This window comes from Tyto alba, unplaced genomic scaffold (assembly GCF_018691265.1).
Source record: "Tyto alba isolate M040663 unplaced genomic scaffold, T.alba_DEE_v4.0 Super-Scaffold_40, whole genome shotgun sequence".
Taxonomy (NCBI): domain Eukaryota; kingdom Metazoa; phylum Chordata; class Aves; order Strigiformes; family Tytonidae; genus Tyto; species Tyto alba.
This window is the reverse complement of record NW_024881316.1, coordinates 15,383,705-15,401,206: the sequence shown is the minus strand read 5'-3', so window position 1 is coordinate 15,401,206 and position 17,502 is coordinate 15,383,705. Positions and strand designations below refer to the sequence as shown.

The following is a 17,502-nucleotide window of genomic DNA, read 5'->3' as shown; positions in this document are numbered from 1 at the left end:
TACTGACTTTGAAGATACTGTCAGGAGTCATGAATTGCTTGCTCCATTCAAACAAAGCAAAAAAAGAAGTTATGTGCTATTTCCTTTGGGGTTTTTTAACCCTTGTCCCCTTTGGAAATTGGCTACCCTGCCTTTAGGGTAGTTGTTTTAAAGGTATTTCATGTTAACAGTATCTGAATGGATACTGAGACATGAGCATCGTCTCTAGGAACTTTCTTATCCTGTTTGAGACTTCACTGCATGTTTTCATTTTTCTCTCTTACATTCTATCTAAAAGTCTTTATGGAAAATTTTGCAAATGCTCAAATGTTACTGTTGATATGTTTAGCAGAAAAGCAAATGCAAGAATTCTGACTAGTAGTTAAATGCCTTTACCGGATGTTTGTGTGAGAAAGGATTCACAATTCTTCATGAAAATAACAAGCTGAAATGCAGTACAGCGAAAAGCAAAAAGAGAGGAATGTTTGCATCTCATTAGCAATTATATAAAGAAATGTATGGAAGTGTGCAATTGAAAAAGTACACTTTAATCAGAACCATGGTTTTGAATCTTTTCTTATCTAGGATACAATTTGTATGATTCATTAATGACTGAAATTGCCTGGAAGAGGCAATCATAAACTTAGTCTGATGGTTTTAATACATGCAACACTATGTATTTAATACATGCTCCAGCTAGTTGCGGGTGACAATAAATTCCCCTAGCCATGTGTAGTTTGGAGTATCTTTTGTCAGCAACTGCCAGGATAGTACTTAACTCATCACTTTACAAGAGTCTTGCCTGCTCAGAGTCAAATAAGATTTTAAAATATTCATGTCAGTGGTGGTTCCCAAGTATAAAACTAGTGGGCTTCAGTTTTCCTAAATTAATTGAGTCCCAAGGGGAATTATCATGGCTCTTGAGACATGGTGCATTTTCATTGACCAAAGAATTTTGCTTATATAGTGGAAGAGCAGTCCCTTCATATGAATATTAAAATGTGTTGCCAGGATTTTATGGTCTAGTAAGAGTCAATGTTTGAATCTGTTGATTGTTGAATTAAATTTTCTCAGCAATCTGTTGTCCTATGTAGAGAGCTATTTAAGTCAAATGGTAATCAAAATCCATTGTCTTGTAAATCACTACAGTCTAAAGCAATCACCGAACTGACTGACTCTCATTTGCTTCAGTAAAGAGGATCATAGGAGTAACTAGACAGGAATGAATGAAAGAAAATTTTGTCTGCCCCTTAGACTTTTGTCCAGCTTCCCTGCTCAGCCAGCCTCAGCTGATATATATCATGCACTAAAGCTACACTTATTGAAGAGTTACGGGATAGAGTTAGCAGGATTTTTTTGTTTTTACCATTAGGGCAAAAAAGTTTTATTCATGGTTTCCAACCTGCCTGTAATGCTGTTTTGTCAGGACTGTCTCTTTTCCTAATAACAAATACAGTCATTGCCTGTTTTTATCCAAGTAATTAACTAGTATTCAGGGTATTACAGATTACTTCCACTAGGAGGAGTAAAAAAGGGATGGAATGGGCCTTTGCTGTTCTCTTGATGTACAAATTAAGTATCTGGGGGCCTTTAACGCAACAATACAGGAAGTTCTTGATTTTATTGAATATGATAGGAAATATATATCAAATGGTAGGTGTTTGTCTCTTTCCTCCGCCTCTAGTTTCTCTGCAGTGAATGCTTTCTGTCAAAGCTCTCTTAGCATTCTGTAGCACTGCATTAGCAGTGTCATTTTGCTTCTTTGGCATCTCTGTGATATTTGCAGCTGACACCATGTGGAACAGCAACATCAAAGCCCATCCCTCAGTCCTTCACTTATCATACCTGCATAAAAGCATTTGAATTCTATCTAGGCCTTGTTTTCTGTTATTTTAGCCATGTTATTGAACAAAAGGACCTAAAATTGTTCTATTTTTTGGTCTTGGGTACCATAGTATGTGGTTATTCAAAGGGATGATATGGCCACCTTAGTTCCCTCACATCATTACTTACCCCAGCTCTTTAGTTCCATTCCAGTCACTTCCAGATGGAGGTTTTGGGCTGTTCGTACTGTCAGGATTGTATTTATCTTCATGGAAAAATTCATTTTGTTGCTTTTAACAGAGATGGTGTGCTTTTTTTTTTGTCTTGGGGGAAAATTACCTCTTACATCCTCTAGTTTTTGAAGGTGACTGTATATCCCAGTGGGTTTTTGGTAGTAGTCCTCAACCATTGCTTAAAATGTGTGTGCATACTTTAATAATGAGAATCTTAGGGTTTCTGAGTTCTATTGCCTATTTACTAATGAACCTTTTCTCATAGCTTAAATTTGTCATGCTTCTCTAGGAAATACTCTTGTGTGCCCAAATAGGGTGTGTGTTTGTGTTTTGGCAATAGGATAGAAATGAAAAATAAGCTCTGTAAAACCTGTTATCTACAATCAGTTGTAAAGACAGTTGAGTATTCCTTGCCTAACCTTTTAGTGCTCAACTCCTGCAGTAAAATCTACAACCCTAGACAAGGTGCCTCTCTTCTTAGGTATGCATGCCAGATACTTTGCATCTTTAAGTGGTATTCAAAGTAGCTCACACATTGTGGGCAGAGGGAAGAAGTGTGAAGGATTGGAAATAAACATCTGAAATCTATTTTCATTTACAAGGACTGTCTGTAAGTCTTAGACACTTAAATGAATTGCTGATTTACATCCCTGAATTTCTTTAAAGATGACCAGCTCACTCTTTAGTTTAAAAAATTTAAAATGACTTGTTTTCTTTAATTTATCCAGGGACTTTTTCTGAGCAGTCCTCAGATTAAAAATGTGAATCTGTAACTCTTCTGCTCTGAGTAAACTGACACTTGTTACTTAGTGTCTTCTGCATCCATTAACATGGCTTGGCAACTCAGCGTCATCAGGCAGGTAGACAGTTCATCACTCCTCTAGGCTTCTGACCAGGACTAGTTATGAAGAAAGAATCAAGAGTTATATAAATTTTAATCTCTCAGGCAGGGAAGACTTAGTATCTAGAGCTGCTTCTTCATAATAAGTAGAAAATTTACGGTAGGTGTTAAAAAAAATGGGCAGCAGTAACATCAGAGTTGTCTGAGTGGCATCTGTTGTGCGGGCAGTTTGTTTAACTGGGATTGATACTGTCTTCCTGTTGACAGTATTTACTGGCTTCAGCCTCTTGGATGAATTAGATACTTACATGCCAAATTCATGAATCCCAAGAAGACACAGACATTCTTGATCTCTGCCAAGATAGTGTTGCTTAAAGTAAATTTATTGGTGGAAACTGATGCCAGTAGGATCCCAAGTTATCTGGATTTCTTTATACATCAGTTTCTTGTACTTAGTCTTCAGATGAACTGATGACTGTGTGTTTGCATGCCCTCAGGGAGAGTGTTGCCTTTTCTGTAAAGGTTATTGAGGTGAGACGATATAAGCAAGGTATTTGGTTTTAGTATAAGGAAATTGATATTACCATTTTGAGGTAGACACTAAATTAAACCTGCCAGTGATCTGCAGCCCCAAATTCCTCTAAGAACATCCAGATTGTGCTTTAGTTTTGGGTTGGGGCTTTTTGTTTGATTGGTTTGCCTTTTTAGGTGTTTTTTTTTTTAAAAAAATAGAAACTCACAACATGTTCTGTTATATGTATTTTATCCCATCAACTAGGTGTCAGTGTTTTATATATATTGTCCAACTCAAGAGAATGTAAGATGATCAAAATGGGAAAGACAAGTCTTTATCCTATGAAACTGAGAGAAAAAAAGTAAAATAAGTTTAGAATCAAAGACTTAGAGATGGTGTTATTGTAACTGTAGAATTTCTGATATAGCGTGCTCTGTTTGAAAGTGAAGGTTAAGAGGAAGTTACCTGGGTAGCAGTTTATCTCAGTAACATACAAAGCTTTAAAACAAAGTTAAAAGAAAAGAATAATTAAAGATTTAGCAATAAATAATATAAAATGCAATATGAGTTTACCAGAGGTAAACTGTGGCAGAACAACCTCAGACCATTCTTTGTAAAATAAACCATGTTTACAGAAGGGAGATTTGGTAGCTTTTATCTATCTGGTGTTCAGTAAAGCATTTGCTATGGAACTCATACTAGAAAAAGTTAATGAAACTGAAAAAACATGTTCTTTAATGCTTTAATCTTTTGTAATTGAATAAGAAAGCAGTTAGAGAAGTAGCAGTAACTTCTGCTATGTAGCAAGCATTCATACTTGGCTGGAAAAGGTTTGTCAGTCAATCAGAGGGCATACTTCTTGAGGGTAGTCCAGTCTCTTCAAGTGCACTGGGTCTGGTCTGAATCTGTCCTCATTACTTCAGCAGTAACAGCTTTCCCTTGCGCAGAGAAGGAGAGGGCAAACACCTAGAAAATAGTCCGGGAAATTTTCTTCTGTCAGAAGGCTTGGTGGTGTGAAGAAGCAGTAAGGGAGAGGGTAAATGGGAAGGTGGCTGCAAGCATGTCTGTCCTTCACAGCAGTATCTGCGGTCTCTCATCACTCCTGCTCCTTGCTGATGTAGCAACAGCAGTCAACTTGTCTTAGTTTAGCCTGTGGACAGGAGCAAGCAGATGCACTAGTTACTGCCTGTTTCACTAGGGAACTGGTATTAGGTTGGATAAAAGCTTATATGGAGACAGATGAACCCTTCTGATCAGTGAATCAGAGAGACTTTTAGGCAGCCATGAAGAAATAAACCTAAGAAAGATATTTTCAATCTGTGATCAGAAAAAATTGTACCTTCATACTCCCAGTTCGACATACAAGCTTCATGGTCAGGAAAGATGACTGGGAGAAGTTCGTGTAGTACTCTTCCTTGGAGATCTTCCCTCTTCACTCCCCAAATTCAACAAAGCTGTACTTAAGCCAATAGGTCACACATTTCTTTCAGTGAGTGCCAAGTTATCTACTGCTGGCATTTCTGGCTTTTCTAGCATCATTCACCAAAGTGTTCTGGTTTTCAGAATATTTTGCAGGTTGACTGTAGGTTATTTGTTTCTCCATGTCCGTCCTCCGCATGGTATGCAGGTGCTGTATTACAATAATTATTTCCCAGATATTGAAATATCCTGGTTTAATTTTCATTATTTTTTTTTCTTTTTCTGAATCTTATATTAAAAAAAAAATTAAAAATCTTGCATTTTAGCTTGTTTTTTGTAAACATTTTGGTGCATGCAGTGAAACCTGTTGCGAATAGACCTGCCTCTGTTGTATGTCACACTGTCAGAATGTTTTTCAGCTAAAGCTCTGCAAAAAAGCACATAAAAAGGGCAGCTTGCAGCAGTGGAGCTAACTGATGGTCCTAGCAGAGAATATCAGGTTTAGAAGAGTGGCGAGAAGCATGGACAAGATTATGAAGGGGTAAGGGCAGAGCAGGGGCTTGAGATGAGGTTTACAGAGCAAAGAATTGGAATAATAATATATATCAAATCCCAAGATGTGAAGATAGGAGAAACAGTGCAGCATAAACAGGAGGAGAGATAAATCAGAACCATCAAATTACCAAAGGAAGCAACATGACACTAAGATAAGAAAAGGGGTACTAATGCTCTCTGTATAAAACTGAAACTTCTCAGTTGACGTTGAGTTAGGAATGGAAGTCAGGTTGGACTAAATGGGCAAAGGGCAAGGGTGATGTGATTTCAAAGGAAAAAATGCTGATTTGTTTTTAACACCTCACAGTTTGAGGATACTTGTAATAATTATTTGCCTTAGTCCTGTACTGACAAATATGCCAGTTGCTTGGGGAAGAGGTATTACTTGGGGTGAAACAGAAACTAAGATACAATTTTCATCATTGCAGAGTGTAGTGAATCATGCAATTCATGAAGGAATTACAAGTTTTGGATAACCATTATTAAAGAAAAGTCTAACACATTCTTATAAATGAATTCTAAACAAATAATTCTTAACCAGAGATTTTTATTTTGGTTTCCTGGGGAAACAAGGTTCATGGGAGCGTGCTGTTTCTTTTGCTTGTCAGTCTTACCCTCTACTAGTAGGTTTTGAAACTGATAGCCAGTTTGAAATGACTTGGAAAGAAGTGGAAGGTCAAAAATACCTTCCAATAAGATTTAAAATCAGTGTCTGGGTGGAGGAGAGACCAAATTAGTATGCTTGAGGCAAGCAGAACATTGACATTATATTGACAGTCCACACATCCTTCCCAACTACTGGCACAGCATTGCTCTCTCTTGCTCTGCATCCAAAGGAACATGGGAAGAGAGAAGAAATCGGGGTGTTAAGGTTAAGGAGGGTTAGGGACATATGGTGCAGCTCCTGAACAGAGAACCAGGGTCCATTATTTTCTTGTTTCTGATCATATGTTTTTTACAATCTAATTTTCTGACTGCTTTTACCTGAGAATCTGTGAGGAGCATAGGTTTTATTTCATCTATACCATTAAGCAAGCCCAAAAGATTAAAATATTTCTGTCGCTTTTTTAATGTTTGATAGATTTGAGAGCTGAAGATACTCTTTTATCTTTAGTGAAACTGGATACTACTTGAACTGTTATCAGTTTGAATGTTTCCTGAGTTTAATTAGCAATACATGGGCATTGCTATGAAACACAAAGTCTTACTTCTGTTCGCTATTTACTGATTCATTGCTTATATGTTACAAATTTGTTCTGTGTGCATTTAATGCAGACAGTCTGTGAGTGTTATTTTAACCTTCTTTGCTGTCTCATTATTTTGCTTAAAATATACTAAGAGATTCACTAAAATACAATATTAAATCTATACTCTTTAATAAGTCAGTTAGCAGGTGAGATTTTTCATTGCCATTGATATCGCTATCTCAAGTACCTTAAATACCATCATTACAAAATCCCTATTTACTCTCCTTAGTAGAGGCTTGGGCTTTAAATTTGAAGATCACCTCTTATCTTGTCCTACAACATGCCAACTAGAAAATGGTAACTCTTGCCAAATCAGAAATGGTACAGAAATTTTGTAAAAGATCCTATTTTAATCTCAGCTGCTAGCATTAATTTTAAAAAAAAAATCTTTATTTTACTATCAGTCTAAAAATCTTGTAAGCAAATAGAAGAGATCTTAAAAAAGAACATAGTTGTGTTTGTGTGTAAATATATACATTTAGAGTGTTCTTTGAGAGAGGTAGCATTTAAAAACCACTCTGGATTGTCTAGTTCTCTTGCTTGCCAAAGGCAAATTAGTAAGTATACTCAATGTTACACTCTGAAAACGTAGAACTCTAAAATATGTATCCATCCTTAATTTATAAAAAGAAGTAAAAATGAGTGGGGACTTTGATGAAAAATGACCCATTTTTTGTCATTATTTAAACTTTGAATAATGATTTGAAACATGGATGCTTTCAAGGCAGAAATATGCAGCTGTTGCAAACTTTGTTTCTGTCATACAGTTTTAATAGATACTATGGGAAATCTTTAAAAACTGTAAATGTATAGATTATTTTTTGGAAGAGGTGTCACTGTTTTGCTTGGAAAGGTGTACATTTCCAGTATATAGAAGTCTTATTTTAATTCATATACCCTCAAAACACATGTAAGTGCATGCATTACATTATGCTTTCATATAGTTTTAATTGTTCTAAAACTTAATTTTAGCTTACCTTCATTCACATTTTGTCTTTATAGAATCTTTGCTGTATACATTTATGAAAGATTTTAATATCACAGATTTTTAAAGCTATATGAATACAATTTATGAATTCTCTTTAATGTGAGTTTACATTGTCTCTGCAGATTTGATTCTGAATATGAGACTTGTCTGTCTTTTATATTTTTCTTCTTATATTTGTTTTGGGACTATGTGCTAAAGTGAGATGATTAACAGCAAAGATTTATTAAAGTTTGATTGTTATGACTGTGACTGGGAGATTATCTCACATTGGGCAGATAATAATGAAGCTGATCAAACTCCTCAGCTCTAAGAGGCCAGCAAATAGGTGTTGCATCAACTGGCAGGGCAGTTTGACTGTCTGATCAGGCAGACAAGCAGTAACTGTAAATGGGAAGCTGCCTAATTAACGGTCCCAGCAGCAAAAGTTTTCAGTCCACTTCACTGTCTGCTTACCTAGCCGAAAATTTTGTCAGTAACAATTTTATGGGAGAGATTGTTGAAAATGATGGTAAAGTGAAGGTAAACAGTACTCACTGCTTTCCCCTGACCCACTCAGCCAGTCTGTAGAAGGCTATCAGGTTAGTTAAGTACAGTTTCCCCTTAATAAAGCCATGCTGACTGCTACTGGATCACTTTCCTGCCTTTTGTGGGTTTGGAAATGATTTCCAGGAGGATTCATCCTATGCAAATTTGTAAATGATGGGCAAGTATTTTTATTCTCGTGTGTGTGTGTGTGTGTATACACATGAGGAATTAACTAGATTATTATGGGGGTATACATTTATATAAAATGTTATACTAATTATATTTAATGTGTATTACTTTTTTCGTTGAAAGAACTCCAATGCATGTAAATATAGAAGTGATAATTTCATCTAGTAGTGCTTTACAAAATAATGTCATGTTTACCTTGTAGAGCAATATGTTTCATTACATAATAGCTATACATTTCCATTTCAGGGAACAAATAAAACTTTTTGTTGTTTTTAATAGAAAAGACTGTGGCCAAAGAAAAATAATTTACTAATGTAATTCTCATGTAAGTTCACATCACTCCTCCTGTGGTTCAGGAGAAATGCCTTGGTTACATCCTGTTAAACAACAATATAAAAGTGAATTGTTTGAATTTGAAAATATAGTGTATATTCTATTAGTTAGCTTTTAATCCAATTTATTCCTGATAACTCTATTGACAGAAAACTCCAGTATAGCTCTTAGCTTGCTCATCCGTTTGAATTTCCAAGAATTCATTTGTTCATTTGTCTACCTGTGACAAACAGAATTACTGTATATGCAGGGTAGTCACCCATTTTCTATGTCAGCAGATGGGCATGATGACAGCTAATGCTGAAAAGCTGCCTCCTGGGGAATTCACACTTCTGGAGGAGTTTGTTCATATGACAGTTTGCTGTAGTGATAATCTTTTGAGAAATTAAAGTTTCTAGGTAATGGATGTGGGTTTCTCATAGGTCTCATATGTATTTGAGTTTTAAACTCTCTAAAATTTTTATTTTGACCTTTTTTTCTTTAAAATTTTAGTATGTAAATCCCATTTCTATTTAAGGTAATTGGGGTAAAAAAGATGGAAGTGTATTTTGAAAGATTAAAGATACTGTTATTTCTCTTTAGTTTCAGGCACTGCATGCTGTATCACACACGCTGGTTTTGCTAGGAAGAAACAACATACTAAGAAATTCTTTAATATCTCTTCTACTATCAGAAGTACGGCATTTTGCTGAGCAGCTATTGCAAGCTCACCAGGTACTGTCATCTTTTCTTTTGGAGAAGGGATGAAGAGTGATGTTGGGGAGTGTTTTGTCTCTATTTGTGTCATAAAATATAGTAACAGACATGCAGGTTTAGGAATCCAGAAAAATGCTAGCACCTAACCTTAACAGCAGATTAAAAAAAAGAGATACAAAGTAAAAGAAAATTTCCTTTATGGACAAAAGTAAAATTACCAGACTATAATAAATAGGCTGTATAGGTCTAAAGATCACGCTATATAATTTGGAAAATACTTGAAATAGTTAAAACAATTATTGCAACATGTAAATTGTTGGCTATGCAGGCAATACAATTTAGGTATCCAGCTGGACCCACACAGAATTATATCTATCTCTAACTCATGTACAACTGGAAAGAAAGTTGCATTATTTTATTTCAGAATTAGATTTCGTGTTTCATGTTATAATGCTAATTTTCATGATGCAAAAGTTATCCGACACTTAAATTTGTGTTTAGTTTGTTGCAGTGAGGAGGAGATGAAGAGCAGAATAGACTGGAGATAATATTTTTGGTAAAATTTATTCTTAGGTTAATTTTTCACCAGTAAACTGTAGAGTTTTAAAAAAAGAGATACAGAGAGTAAATGGATGTTTCTTTAACATCTGGAGAAGAGATGTATGAAAGAAATAGGGTTTTCATAGATTTTTCATGTATTTATGTTTGGTAGTATGTATTTAATACAAAGTGTTCAGTTTCACTTGGGATTATGACTTGATTGTACACTATCCTAGAAGGGTCAATAAAAAGAAAGCATGCAGCTTTTTATTTGATGGCAAAGTTATTTATATATATATATATATATATATATATATATATATATATATATATATATATATATATATAACATTCATTGTAGGTATATCTAGTGGTGCTCCAGTTCAACAAATATTTTAAGTGTTGCTCAAGCACTCTTAACTGTATTCTTTTTCTCTCTAGGATATGATATAGGAGTAAGTTCTGACTGCTGGAGAGGGAACATGTAATTTCCAACCCAAATTTCTAGTATGTTTGAATTACATTCTGAAAAGGCTTCAGAAAGGCCAGTTTTGAAAGAACTGGAGAGTGAGCTGTGCTTTATTTTAAGTCACTAGTAGCATACCAGAGTTACTGATGGCAGCTAAAAGCAACAAGACTTTAAAGAAATGTAAGGGTAGGGAAGTGTGTAATTAAAAGAAAGTTTTATTTTTTAAGCCTAAACAAGTTACTTATTTTTAACATTATTAAATCTCACCTGTTTAACAGAATTAGTCATCCCTCCTTTCAGCAGAGTTTTTGCCAGGGGCAACACATGACTCTCCAGTGCTCCACACTGATGAAAAGCTTACATTGAGCATTGCGCTTTGAGTTAGCTACTACAGTACTACTTAATCTTGCCATACTGTAACTATTTTAAGTATTGCTATCCTATTTGGTACATAAAATTTATTTCTAAAAGAAGATTGACTCCTCTTTGGCTTTGCTTTACGTTGGAAATAAACATATATTTGATTTTAAGATCATAGTAAGAGAGATTACAAAACTGTATAATTTACAGTTGAGAAAATGGAAGTAATTAGCATCTTGTGATTTTAACCATGAAAGATTCTCATTAGCTACACAAGTGATTTTGATTTTTCTAATGGCAGATTATTTTATTACTGGCAGTGAAATTCGTTTATCTGTGGGAAGATAGTAGAAGATTTGATTCATATATAAATATACAGAAATTGGTAATTTAATCCATGATATATTCTTATACTATATATCCTTATACTGCAACTAGTATAATAGTATAATAAATTGTTTAAATGCCAGTCTTACTAGTGTGGCTTGATACACCTAGTTGATGGTACAGCAGTTTTTTTTTACCTCTGGGAAATCCATCACTCTGATTTTTATTTTTTTTTTTTTCTTCCCACTGTCAAGAAACTAACCTTCAGTTGTATTTTCTGGAGCAACTGAAGAAAGTTTTATCTAACACTGAAGGGAAGGTACCTATGGAGTGGGAAAAACTTTCCAGTGGGACAGAGACTTGTACTCACGTATTGAAAAGGAAAAAAAAAAAAAGTTTTTGATCTTAGAAATTTATTCTGTTTCTTCATACTTAGTATATGTGGACATAGTTTTTGAGACAGTAAAATGCATTTCTCAGGTTAAGACTTTGCTACCTTCCGTCCTCCATCTGTCTCATTTTAATTACCTTGCATTTGTGATTGCTGCAAATCTTAGCCATTAGCAGTCCACAGTACTGATTTTCAGACTTTTGACTACCAAGAGCCTCGAAATGACTTCCACTTTTACAGGTGAGGAAATGCATGTTTATTATTGTGCAGTGGGAAACATAGAAAGACATTCTGACAAAACACTTAATAAGGTTCCCTTTCACCCCTTTTTTTAAACAGCCCTTTCTGTTATCCCAGAGAAATAATTTGAAAGAACAGAGAAATAAAATAAATCTCTTGTATTCAAGAATTTGGAACCATGTTTACATAAGAAGAGTTCCCTGCTCTGCTTCTGCTTCCTCCCACTAAGTTGTCAGCCTGCCTCCTGCTACTGAAATGTGGTAGACCGTCTCTTCATTTTTTTTTTAAACCAATACAACAACTTATTTATTTATATTTTCCTCATCCAGCATTATAAGCGTTTCTTGGAAGATGAATGCATCTTGATCAACGAATCACAAACCATGGTCTGGAATGGGATTTTCATATAATCTTACTAAATCTTATGAGGCTTTCTTTTGAGTCCTTTTAAAACACTTTGCATTTAAGTGACCATCAGAAGAATAAGTAAGCTTCAGGCACTGAGAGAGTCCAGTGACTAATTTTACAATGACAAAGTAGTCTGGAAATGTTCACCCCCGCCTCCAGCACAGTGTTGGACTTTTTCTGGAATAGTGTAAGGTTCGAGGTAGTTGAATTTGAAGCCACGGGAGCTGAGCGTCTGTATGTAGCTGACACTTCGTAGGACTATAACATTTTGAAAAGCCGTGGATCTTGTAGGGAAGTTAGCTGAAGTTCAGGTTTGATTAGCTTGCTGTGAAGTCAGTGTTTTTTAAGTTTATGCATTCTTGGATTTGGTCTAGATAGATGTAATGTGTTAATTTACAAATCATTATAGATTCTATATGTGATAAATATGTCTGGAAATACTGCTTAACAAGAAGCTTTTTACTTACCACAATAGGACACTAAACTCTAGTATTTCTGACAGCCTGATTTACAGACCTACTTCTGAGTGTTTCTGACTTTGTGTATCACTGCTTTTAGTAAGCATGATTTTAAAAGGGATTAAAATATTTTATTCTTGTTTTATAATAAAAAATAACAATACAATATCAGTTTGAATTTTACCAAATGGCAACTTAAAAAAAAACTTCTTGGTAAATACTTAAATTAGAATTTGCAGAAGGATAGTACTTTATATAATCAAACTTCATTAGCTGACATGTATCCTAATTATGTATTGTCACTTAAGTGAAACTGCTGTTAATTGCAAAGGCATTTCCTGTCTTCAATTTCAGACAATCAAATTAGGGACTCTGAATTTTTGTTACGATTAGAGAGATGTGCAAATACAGGGTTTTTTTGGTTGTATTTTGTTGTTTGTTTTTGTTGTTGTTGGCAGATGGGAGAAAGGGAGAAATTATCTGAGGCATGTATTCAGGTTAGCTTGCAATTAACTTTTAAAGATTTGGTGAAAAATAGAAATTGAAAAAATAGCTTATTCATCCAAGCGAATTAGTATGCTTTATTTTGTATATATATTTTTTTTAAGTTGAAGATGTTTTTCAACACTGACTTGGAGTGAAAAAAATTTCTTTTAATTTTTCTAAATGATCTACATTATTTTATAAATTATCTAAAATCATAAAAAAATATCTAAATCATCTAGATATGAATCCTTTGGGATCATTTCCTCTAAGCTCAGCATCGATGCATCCCAACAAAGAGGAAGTTAGGTAAGACCATCAGGAGGCCTGCATGGATGAACAAAGAGCTCCAGGACAAGCTCCGACACTGAAAGGAAGCCTACAGAGGGTGGAAGCAAGGACAGGTAGCCTGGAAGGAATAGAAAGAAACTGTCTGAGCAGCCAGAGGTCAGGTTAGGAAAGCTAAAGCCCTGATAGAATTGAATGTGGCCAGGGACATGAGGGGCCACAAGACAAGCTTCCATAGGTACGTCAGTGATAAAAGGAAGACTAGGGAAAATGTGAGCCCTCTCCAGAAGGAAACGAGAGACCTGGTTACCTGAGGTGTGGAGAAGGCTGAGGTAGTCAACGACTTTTTTGCCTCACCGGCAAGTGTGCCAGCCACACTGCCCAAGGCAGAGAAAGCAAAGGCACGGACTGGGAGAATGAAGAAGTAGCTCACTGTAGGGGGAGATGAGGTCTGAGAGCATCTAAGGAACCTGAAGGTTCACAATTCCATGGGACTTGATGAGCTGCATCCGTGGGTCCTGAGGGAACTGGTAGATGAAGTGGCTAAGCTACCGTCCATTGTATTTGAGAAGTCGTGGCAGTCTGGTGAAGTTCCCGCTGACTGGAAAAGGGGAAACAAACCCCCCATTTAAAAATGGGAAAAAAGGAGCACCTGGGGAACTGCAGGCCAATCAGTCTCACCACTGTTCCCAGCAAGATCATGGAGCAGATCCTTCTGGAAACTATGCTAGGGCACATGGAAACAGGGAGGTGATGGGTGACAGCCAACATGGCTCCACTAAAGGCAAATGGTGCTTGACAAATTTGGTGGCTTTCTACAACGGGGTTACAGTGTTCATGGATAAGGGTAGAGCAAGAGACATCATCTACCTGGACTTGTGCAAAGCATTTGACACTGTCTAAATTGGAGAGACGTGGATTTGATGGGTGGACCACTTGGTGGATGAGGAACCAGCTGGATGGTTGCCCTCAGAGAGTTGTGATCCATGGCTCAATGTCCAAGTGGCGAGCGGAGACGAGTGGCATCCCTCAGGGGTCGGTGTTGGGACCGGCGCTGTTTAACATCTTTGTTGGTGACACAGACAGTGGGACTGAGGGCACCCCCAGCAAGTTTGCTGATGACACCGAGCTGTGTGGTGCGGTCGAGACACTGGAGGGCAGGGATGCCATCCCGAGGGACCTGGACAGGCTGGAGAGGTGGGCCTGTGCAAACCTCGTGAAGTTCAACAAGGGCAAGTGCAAGGTCCTGCCCGTGGGTCGGGGCAATCCCAAACACAGATACAGGCTGGGAGAGGAGTGGATTGAGAGCAGCCCTGCGGAGGAGGAGTTGGGGGTGTTGGTGGATGGAAAACTGACTGTGAGCCAGCAATGGGCGCTCACAGCCCAGAAAGCCAACTGTGTCCTGGGCTGCATCAAGAGCAGTGGGGCCAGCAGGACGAGGGAGGGGATTGTCCCCCTCTACTCCGCTCTTGTGAGACCCCCCCCGGAGTGCTGTGTTGAGCTCTAGGGCCCCATCACAAGAAGGACATGGACCTGCTTGAGTGAGTCCAGAGGAGTGCCATGAAGGTGATCCGGGGCCTGGAGCACCCCCCTTATGAGGACAGGCTGAGAGAGCTGGGGAGTAGCCTGGAGAAGAGAAGAGTCCAGGGAGACCTTATAGCTGGGACTCTTTATCAGGGAGTGTAGTGATAGGATGAGGGGTAATGATTTTAAACTGAAAGAGGGCAGATTTAGATTAGCTATAAGTAAGCCATTCTTTTGTGTGATGGTGGTGAGACACTGGAATGGGTTGCTCACAGAAGCTGTGGCTGCCCCCTCCCTGGAAGTGTTCAAGGCCAGGTTGGATGGGGCTTGGAGCATCCTTTAGTGGAAGGTGTCCCCATGGCAGTATGGTTGGAAATAGATGATCTTTAAGGTCACTTTGAATTCTGATTTTTGACCCAGTTAAGATGAATTTTGTGGTAGAAAACTCTCAAGCAAGTTAATAGTTTGCTTTAATTAATTTAAGTACTTCATCATATGCGTAAATTGAAGCTTACACTTCAGCGCTTTGCTGACACCAGGACACTGACTTGTAGGCAAAAGCATATTAATAGAAACTCAGTTGGTCCCTTAGTTTTTACTGATGTTGGATATGTACTTTTAATTTTTATCCATAATGGGAACATTTCATGCTTCAGAAATACAATGTGTAGGAATACAGTAACTGAACCTTATCTTACTACAGGATAGAAATCTTACGATCCCCAATTGCATTTCTGCTATATAGCAGATACAATTTTAAGATACTAAGAATTCAGAATGATACTGTGGAAGATGGATTATGTTTCAAATGTTGTGCTCCTCACCATGATAGCAGATCTTCCTTTATGATAACTGTTTCAAAGACAGAGGACCAGAAATGGAAAGCAGATACTGGTTCAGTGCCCATTTCTAACCCCCCAGGTGTTAATTCCAAGAACTCTGGAAAATAAAATTAAAAACCAGAAAATAGATTTGAAAATAGATTAAGGAAGACATACTGTGATGTTTTAGAAAGCCTTGTTGTTCAGTAATTGCTGATTCATAGCTTGTCTAGCATTGCATTTTTATATCACATCACTTTCTGTACACTATTTTTCCATTTTTAAAACTTACGAAATATTTTTATCAGAAAAACTGTACACTGAAGAATTTGGGGTTTTTTAAACTCAAAACACCAAGTTGCATGTAATTCTTAATGTTGTATGTAAGGACTAAATCCAAATCCAGATGTGGGTGCTAACTCTTCTCCTGAAATGAATGGTGCAGTTAGACTTTGACACAGGATACGGGATGGGCTTCATCGTATTTAGTTAAGATGTATGTAGTAGACACTGCTGTCTGTTTCTTATATAAGTAAACCAAGCAGCTAAGGTTAACTAAAAAATTAGCCAACGTGAAGATAGTTTTGCAGTGCTTTGCTGAATCTTACTTAAATTCTTGAGAATCAGGCTCTTTATGTCAGAATAGCTTTGACTCACATGAACCAAAGGAGTTAGACATATGGTGGGATTTGTCTCACTTAACTTCGGATTTCTGTGATGTTGCCATCTGATTTGCTTACTTCAGTTTTCTTTTACTGCCAAGGGAGGGAAAGAGACATTTCTTGTCCAACCTGTTTTTGATGTACATAATATGATAATTGGCCGTAGAGTTGTCTGCTTCTCTTTTCTGAATATGAGGAAGGAAACTTAAGTTGATCAACTGAAATGTAGATATTTGTGTTGTAGACATCTAAAGTTAAGGGATGAAAATCCCATCATATCTCTCTGAAGATCTGTTTTGGATGATCTGGGCCAGAGCTGTTATGCCAGGAAAGGCCTGAACCTACAGAACATTTGTAATAGGTAGTCATGCAAAACATACTTCTCTTTGAACCCTGACAGACTTAAGTAACCTTATTAGATATTTGTAAAGAGTTATACTTCAATTAACTTATTGATTATCCTAACTTAGTTCCCAGGTATTAAAATTCTTTAAGTATACACATAGTTGGAAGAGATCAGTGATGAACTAAGGTGCAGAATACATGTATTGGAGTTTCTTGTAACATTTATTCAGCTATGGTGTGTCTGATGCATATGCCTCTAAATAGGGAGCTCTGTTAAACTAACAGTCTATGCAGGCAATGTATTTAGGAAGAAAAAAGAACAAGGAAGAGCATGGATGCAGGATGATGCTGAACATTTTCCAAGATTTTTGTTGCTATTCAGCACTGCGTAGCAAACAGTCGTGTCACTGAAATGTCAAACTACACAACAACAGCTCTATGTGGAAGCAAATGAAGGGCTGAAATATTCCTGTATTTTGCCTGTATTGCACCCATATTTTTCTAGCAGGCCTGCAAATTAGAGACATTGTGAATGTCAAGATGGACTAGCACAGTTGGTAATCAATCCATCAGGGAAAATTGAGTTTCCCTGGAGCTGCGTTGAGCTAGATGACAGAAAGGTTTGAAGCACTAAGACCTGAGCTATTAATGCTAGGGCTTGCCTTCGTAAGCCTTTCTCCATGCAGCCAGGTATCCAGTGGATGCTCTGGGCAGGTGTGGTACCCACCACATGCTTTGTGTCATATGTGAATATGTCTGATGTGATGTAGAGAATTCTTCAGACAAGCTTATTTTTCCAAGAAAGCTACTTCATTTATGCAATATATCTAATCTCTTCAGTCA

The 17,502-nt window shown here is 37.0% G+C and overlaps 1 protein-coding gene across 1 annotated transcript in view; it reads left to right on the top strand.

The window, feature by feature from the left end:
* The window catches only part of MEI4 (meiotic double-stranded break formation protein 4), an 83,850-nt gene that overhangs the window by 29,585 nt on the left and 36,763 nt on the right, over positions 1 to 17,502 (top strand). The window contains exon 4 of the mRNA XM_033002636.2: positions 9,230 to 9,361. Within this exon, the coding sequence (XP_032858527.2) occupies positions 9,230 to 9,361 (132 nt within the window). The remainder of the gene's footprint in view (positions 1 to 9,229; positions 9,362 to 17,502) is intronic.